Source organism: Thamnophis sirtalis, unplaced genomic scaffold, assembly GCF_051295495.1.
Source record: "Thamnophis sirtalis isolate CommonGarterSnake01/CBP01778 unplaced genomic scaffold, rThaSir2_p1.2 scaffold_12, whole genome shotgun sequence".
Taxonomy (NCBI): Eukaryota; Metazoa; Chordata; class Lepidosauria; order Squamata; family Natricidae; genus Thamnophis; species Thamnophis sirtalis.
The window spans coordinates 30,347,731-30,355,983 of NW_028261392.1; the positions used below are offsets into that span (position 1 = coordinate 30,347,731).

At 41.1% G+C, this 8,253-nt stretch overlaps 1 protein-coding gene across 1 annotated transcript in view; it reads right to left on the minus strand.

Annotated features, from left to right (window-relative positions):
* Nucleotides 1-7,694, minus strand: part of GAS6 (growth arrest specific 6) — a 45,452-nt gene extending 37,758 nt beyond the window's left edge. The window contains exons 1-2 of the mRNA XM_087726498.1: nt 7,498-7,694; nt 6,455-6,627 (exon numbers count right to left, since the gene is read on the minus strand). Coding sequence (XP_087582624.1) covers nt 6,455-6,627; nt 7,498-7,564 — 240 coding nt within the window. The 5' untranslated portion in view covers nt 7,565-7,694. The remainder of the gene's footprint in view (nt 1-6,454; nt 6,628-7,497) is intronic.
* Between the last annotated feature and the right edge of the window lie 559 nt (nt 7,695-8,253).

The window sequence follows — 8,253 nt, forward strand, 5'->3', positions numbered from 1 at the left end:
ATAGAAATCTGTGCAAGAAAGAAACAACAACACTGTTGCCAAATACACAAACTTTCTGATAATAGATTAAACTGATATAGTACAGGGGCCAGTTTAGGAGGAGGTCCTAATGGATTCTGTGATTTATGAACAAAGAAATGTGGTTTAATCACAGAAAATGCACTTTCCAAGTTACAGTCACAGATTTATTTATTTTTTTATTAAATTTATATGCCATCCATCTCACTTTCCAAAGTGACTCTGGCAGATAATGCATTACACTGCATCTACTCTGTGTCGATGCTACACAGGCGCTACCAAAGCGCTGTTTTGCTTTCCAATCAAAACAAAAAAGTCTTTAGTCAACAACGATAAATGTTAAATAATTTTCAAGAATGGAAGAAATGTATATAACTCCATTATCTTGGGGATCTATAAACAGTAATTTTTAGGCAGGGGATGGACTGGATAGGAAAGAAACAGGTTTTTTTAAAATAAATTAGTAAATAGCAGACTGTAACACCAAGATGTTCCACAGTTGGCATCTTTTACATATATTTTTCTCTTTGCAAAATCATAAATAGAAATACTACTTACATGACATTTCTATAGCACTGGCACATATACAAGCATCCCTAACAATCCTTATTGCTTCTGGTAAATCCTATTCTTCTTCCCCAGCAGATATCATAGAAAGGGCTACTTCTAAGGAAGCCTTTGCTCATTTGGATTTGTGTACTATTATGCTATTGTTTTTTTCACAAAAAGAATTGAGGTAACAGACACTCCCCTGAACACAAGCCACACCCACAATTGAACACAGAGCAAAGTAAGTGGCAATGCCACACCCACAATTAAATAGGTATTCTAGGATGTGCTGTCAACAAGGAAGCATATATTGGCTGAAATGTTTGCAGTTACAGGATAAGCAAAGCTAGAAAAGCATCCAACAATGTTGCAATGACATTGGGTCTTGGAAGATGACAATATGAGGGCAAATATGTAAATAAAAGAAGTTAGGACATGGTAGATTATAAAAATCAGGGTAAAAAAGGCAATGGAGAAGTAGGAGAATACAATATCATTGGTATGGGGTGGAAAAGACTTCCCCCATCTCCAGGAAAGATTGCTGTGTGTCCATGTTTGGACTGAGGTGATGTGCCTGTGTGTGCACATGCTTATAAATCTGTGAAGCAGCATATACGTCTGAAGGAGGTTATGCATGCACATAGATATTCGTATGCATTGCTGTACTTTACATGGATACTGGCACGTCTTCTCCAAGACTGGAACCTTGCCTTCCTATAGATTATGGATTATAATTTCTCCAGAACTGATTGCATAACATAGTTTTTCCATATAACTTGTTTGAATATTTTTAAAAGTTATATATTTAGTGTGAGAAAATTATTAACTGAAAAGAATCTTTGGTAGTTAACATATGTTGACGTTCTATTTTGTAATTTTCCCTAGTTATCATCATGTAAAATAAGCAGTTTGGTGCAGTGGTTAAGGCACTGGGCTAAAAACCAGAAGGCAATGAATTCTGTTCCTGCCTTAGGCACAAAACCAGTTAGGTGACCTTGGACCAATCACTTTCCTGAAGTGAAGAAAATTGCAGGGACTAGTCCAGGCAGTCACCAGGAGTCAACACTAACTCAAAGGCACACACACATAAATGACGTCTATGGAACATTAGGTGGCGTACAAGATGTAGCCAAATTATTTAAAATGAATCAATATTTGAAATTCAAGCATTTTTCATCATGACAGGCATATCTCTTACCAACTTAAATTTTATTTCTCCTATCACGCTCCTTATATAGACCTTGACTGGGGTATCATGTTTTTAAGGCAGACTTTGTTTTAGCATTATTTTCTTTAGACCTTTTTACCTAAATAGTTTTTCTGGAGGATCAAAGCATGCAAAATAAAGCCAATTAAAAAACCCTTGAATCATTAATCCTCACAAAATTACAAGCAACCAAAACTGCTCAAAATTATACTTATTTATTAGTTCTACATTCCACCTACCCCCCTCCCACAAAGCAGCAATATAATAATAATAATAATAATAATAATAATAATAATAATAATAATAACAATAATAACAACAACAAAAACAATAATAATAACAATAATACATAACATTCCTTCCTATTTCTGAACAACCCCACCCCCAGTAAGGCAGCCTGGACTGAGAGATCCTGACTGGTCCAAAAGCCATCCAGTAAATCTCTATGGCTGAGGATGGATATGAACCTTATATAAATTAACTCAGCATTTATACAAATTTACTGTATATGCTGAATAATACAAGAAGGTTACTCAGCACTTTTAAAATGCAGTTCTAAATATAGATCTTTGAATTATGGGTTATTTGTTCAATATTGCATCAAACAAATCTTCTTGTTCCTTCTCAAAGCTCTCTAAACGTTCTGTGTTAAGCAACAGGGGGAAAAAACTATTTTATCACATCACTACTAAAATTCCTGTGACTGTTTGATATTTTGAAATTTTTAACTGGGCAAAATGGTGCAACACGAAGCAACAATTTTTGACTCAACATACCTTAACTGGCTAACTTACAGAATGTACCCAAAATATGACTCCTGTGGGATTGAAATTTGGCAAAGTTGTAGTTGCTTGTCCACCATGCCTTCTGACTACACTAGTACCTTGTTTCCCTGAAAATAAGACCTCCCCAGATAATAACGCCAATCGGGCTTTTGAGGGCATGCACTAAAATAAGCCCTCCCTGAAAATATTACAACACAGCAGCAGCCATGAGGTGACCATGCTTGCTGCTGCCTGCACCTCAAAAATAATAAGACCTCTCTGAAAATAAGACCAAGCGCTTACTTAGGGGGGTCAAAAGAAAATAAGACCCTTTCTTATTTTGGGGAAAACATGCTAGAAACCACGGGTTGCCTAACAAAAGGGACAATAGGAGAGGTATACCCTACCCTCTTTCCTGCCTCCCTCGAGCTTCTGCACTGAATAACTGGAGGCAAGGGCTGACTAGTGAATAGCCATTGGCTGTTTTGGAAGAGAGCCCAACATTTGAAATCTTGTAACAATGGTAGCCAGTGAGAGGATAACTTGAATGTCAGCTTGGAGAGGTAGGGAAATGGAAGAGGAAGAGGCTTCACCAGGGCTCTCTTGAATGATCCAATGGGTCACAGGTTGTCTAGTGATCTCTTAAAATTTACTAGTGGCCTGAACCTTAATATTTGCCATGTACACCTACGTGTGCATTTATATAACATGGCATATGCAGATTTGTAATACATATGTCATAGCTTTTCAAAATTCTCATCAGAATTTTAAAGTCACAAACAAATCTCCTTTGTACAATCACATATGCTAATATAAATTCTTCAACCCCATACATATTGTTTGTATGATAAGGTAAAAGCCAACATTCTACATTATTTTAAAAATGCCATTTCTGCTTTAAAATAAGAACATTTAAGTGCTATAAAACAAGAATGAGGAACAGCTGTGAGGAACAGCAAGATGTTACATAGCTATAATGCCAATATTATTAACTAATCTCTCTGGAACAGTTTAACAACACCTGGAAAGAGTCAAGACACAAAATAAAGCTACAAGATTACATCCTCTAAAAATACCAACAACTTGATACATCTGGACCAATATTAGAATCACAAGTAATCCAATTTTTTTTGTTATTTCTTATAAAATGTGTGATCTCTTTCTTTTGGACTGCAGGGAAACTAAAGAAGACTCCCAGAAGATCTTAGGAATTATTGCATTGCTCATCTCTTTAACAAACCACATTTGAAAATCATCCACAAACGTGATTAGCTGAGAGAAATGAAATAACCATGCTTGCTCAGATATTGCAGTGCTTATACTACAAACATTCCAGCAATATTTTTGATGTCTAGGACACTATTTTTTTTAAATAATAAATTGTACTTGATAGAAGATTACCAATAGAATTTTACTATTGTTTCTAATAGATCACTCTGCTATTAATGTAGCTATCAATAGCTATTAAAATTCAAATGATGAATGAAATGTCCAAGTTCAGAGGCAATATATATCCAGATACTGGAAATCAATCCAGGATATTTCCACCAGTTTTATCTTGATATTTTTTTTGTGACCTTCCAAGGACAGTTCCTATCTAGTACTCCAAGGTTAGTGTTGCAATAATTTCATGGAATTCCAAGATTCTTTTTAGGTGAATAGTATTATTGGTCTATACAGATTTTTGTTTGAAACCTGTCTATTGCTAATCTCCTATGGCTAGAAGACATGCAATGCAGGGCAGGAAGAGATAGAGAACAAAGGGAAATCCCATTATGCAAACAGAGATCTATTTACATTAGACAAAATCACCATTGCTTCAGGTATGCTACATCAACATATGACTATTATATTTGAAAGGTAGTTTATCTCTCTGTGCCACCACCCTCTCTTCTTCTTCCTCAGAAAACCATTCCTTTTTTTCCCATTCCATTCATCTTTATAAACTACCATGTTTCCCCCAAAACAAGACAGGGACTTATTTTCTTTTGACCCCCGAAATAAGTGCTTGGCCTTATTTTTGGAGAGGTCTTCTTATTTTTGAGGGGCAGAAGGTGGTGAGTATGGTCACCTAATGGCTGCTGCTGTGCTGCAATATTTTTGGGGAGGGCTTATTTTCAGGGGAGGGTTATTTTAGCACATGCGCTCAAAAGCCTGATTGGGCTTATTGTCTGGGGAGGTCTTATTTTGGGGAAAATAGGGTATACAACTTCAGAAAGATTTTTCAAAACTGGAGGAAATTAAGAACACAAACATGAAACAACATTTATTTTAAAAAAAATCTGTCACAGAAAAATCCAAACATTCCATAGTAAAGCTTTAGATAAATGACACTGCAGAATATATAACATTTCTTCCCTTTTTACAATAGAACAATACAATTTAGTCATATACTTTTTCTGCAGACTCATTTTTGGATTTAAAAAAATAGTTTTACTAAAACTTTATATATAACTCTCTGGTGACCTTGGATTATGTTGTTGTTGTTTTTACTTTGGGGAATATTCTCCATCCATATATGAACCATGGCTGCAAACATGTAAGAAATTATTTCAGCACAGCGTATATTGATTTAATGTGAACACATTTAACATTGATATTTAAAAGGAGTAAATATTTTATGAGTTCAAGTGTATGATAACAGATATGTAAACAACCTAAATATCCAATGCTGGTTACTGTTTATAAACTGAAAATGACAGATAATTGGAGAGGAGAACAACTTGTTCATTTTTGTTCCTCCCAAACATATCCTTGACTTTATCTGAAGCTAAAGGTCAAAAGTTTAAGAGTGATATCACAAACCAAAATTTGCTACTAATTTGGAAAAAGAGTACACCATTCTGTAAACTTAGTCAGGGAATATGTTAAGACATGTTTTTTCTTAAATATAAAAAGTAACCCTTCTAAGAGAAAAAAAAATCAAGTTCCTCTCATTCTCAGTACTTTTCACCTACAAAACTCTCAACCTGTCCAGCCCATTCAAATCAAATCATTAACAGGAATACAACCCTGTGCAAAAATCACTAGTTCTCTCAAAACATTTATTCCCTAAACTAACACCAGGCAATCCTTGTTTAATAAATGAGTTTTTTTGCAATAGTACATCCCAATGTTGCAAGCATCAGAAAACTAGAATATATAAAATGAAATGTTTTATTAAAAATTATAATTACTTTTATACTATTGAGACTTCTAGCAAGAAACAGCTATAGATTTAGATAACTATCATTCACTCACTAAACACAGTAATTTTTTAAATTTAATTTCATTGCTGATATGTTAACTCAGACTGCTTACATTTATCAACCAACACACAGCTGATCCAAGTTAGCATAATCTTCTAATTCAGTAAAGATATTGAATACTCTTCTGAATAAGATGGCTTTATACTATTTATTCAACTCATTTATTCAACAAAACCTTGCTTGCAAGCATTTAAAAAAAAATCAACGGAGGGGAGGCCTTTGAACTGACAGGCACCAAAATAAATATTCAAATTGAGCTGTGCAAATTGCAAACTCTCCTTAGTTATCCAATAACCCTGATTCTAGTAGATGTATTTCCTCTGTGGTAGGATGTAATTTGTCCACAAAAGAATGCACGTGCGTGCATGTGTGTGAACACACAGGACACCCAAGGAATCCTTTCTGGGAGAGGGATCCTGACTTATCTCCCAGCATTTCCCTACTGTTGTTTGCTCGGCCTCACAATCCAAATAGAACGGATTTGTCAAGAGAAGGGCGTGGTTTAAGTTATTTATCTAATAATGACTCTTCCAAGAAACTTCTCCAGCTGTGCAAACACCTGGCGCCCCCATTCCCATTCGGATGCTTTAGGATGACTTCACACTATTCTTCCTTTTTCAAATAAATAAACTTAATGACCCCCGACACTTTTTTTGGACTTTTCTCACCGTCTCAGGGTCGTTCTCAAACACTTCTCGGGCTTCCTCCCGGTTGCAGAGTTCCTCCACGCACTCACGCTCCAGATGGCCTTGCTTGGTCTCCTCGAAGATCTGGTAGGCTCGGCGGTGCCGCTGGCGAAGGAATTGGGAAGCCTCTTCCCGACCTTTGTAGAACACCACGGCTGAAGGAGCCCCCAAAGAAACAGGGGAGGGGGGAGAAGGGGGAAGCCATTAATCCCGGGCTCCCTTGGAAGGACGCGGCCGCGCGCCTCCTCAGCAAAGTCGCCGGGCTCCCTCCCTCTCCGGGCAAGCGCGCGGGGATATTCCCCTTTTCCAAGAATCCTCCGGGACCGTCACGAACTCCGCTCTACGTGACATGCACGGACCGCTTGCAAAAAAAAAACCCCTCCGGCTCTGGGTTCCATCTTCGGCTCCGCGGCTACCCCCACACACACCATTTTCCGCGCCCGCCACGAGAGAAACCAAACAATGCCTCGGCGGCGCCACCGCCGTTTACTTCGCAAAACAAGGACATCCCCTGGCGTCCCTCGCCCGGCCGCTGCCGAGAACAAAGCTGCGGAAGCCCCCGAGCAAGGGAGCCGAAGGTCGCCAACCACCGACCCCTTTGGCGGGCAAAGAGAAAAGCGGGGGGTCTGGGAGCGGGGAGACCGAGAACCTTTGGCCGAAAAGTAGCGCCACGAGGCAGGTGCCCTGGACGTGAAACTGCCGGCTGGTGGCCCGTGGGGGGAAAAAAGGCTCTAGGACGCCCTGACCTTAAGGGGCAAACGTTGAGGAGCGCCGAGGCGGCTGTCGGCGGGCTCTTTCCCGGCCCACAGAAACGCGAACGCGGTATTTATCCGCGTGGACTTTGAGGGGTTTTCCCCCTTTTAAAATGCGCGTCTCCCATCCATTCAGGGGAAGGGGGCGAAGTGCTCCGCCACTACGAGGCAGGGCAGCGGAGAGGGGCTTCCTTCCTCGGCTGGGGTGGGGGAGAAGAGGAGGAGGAGGAGGAAGAAGAAGCAGCAGCCCGGGGAGGAAGCCCCACTACTCACTCTGCGAGGAGTCCGCAGCCAGCAGGACGAGCAAGAGGGCAGCAGCGGCAGCCGGCGGCGGCTGCATGATGCGGCGGCGGCGGCGGCTGAGCCTCGGGCTGCGCCCTCTGACTGGCCGAGAGAAGCGGGGCGGTCTGGTAGCGGAGGAGGGAGCGCCGCTCCTGTTGGAGGCAGCGCGGCTTCTGCCGAGCCCCGCGGGGGAGTCGCTTGGGTTGTTGAGAGCCAATCAAGGCGGAAAGTTCGCAGGCTTTGGAGCTCCGGCAGAGACACACCTAGTGCTCCCCGCGCCCTCAGCCCCCGAGAACTGGCTGGCTGCTGAGCGCAGCGGCGAGGATGGAGGTCAGAGGAAGAGGGAGGCAGACCCCGGAGGGACGTAGAAGGAAGAACACAGCGACCCGTCGACGGCCGTGCCCTCCGGGGCCGAAAGCCTCTGAAAGCAACCACGCACGACTGCGCCTCGCGAATTCCTGCAAAGGGTTATTTATTGTATGTTAAAAGGATGTGCATGCACGCAGACGGGGCTTGCTGCCTCGGCGTGTTTGACAGCTGTTACTTGCTGCCTGACAATCTTGCATGGGTGCATTTCCATGCGTGTCGGCAGATGCCCTTGATTGTAAGGGTTCTTCTCTCCAGGGTCACCATAAGACACCTACCACCACACCTGATGGCAGAAGGTGACACCTACCACCACACCTGATGGCAGCTTTCCATCCCTTGTCCACTGTTCCCACCCCAAATTGGAACTGGTCATTTCAC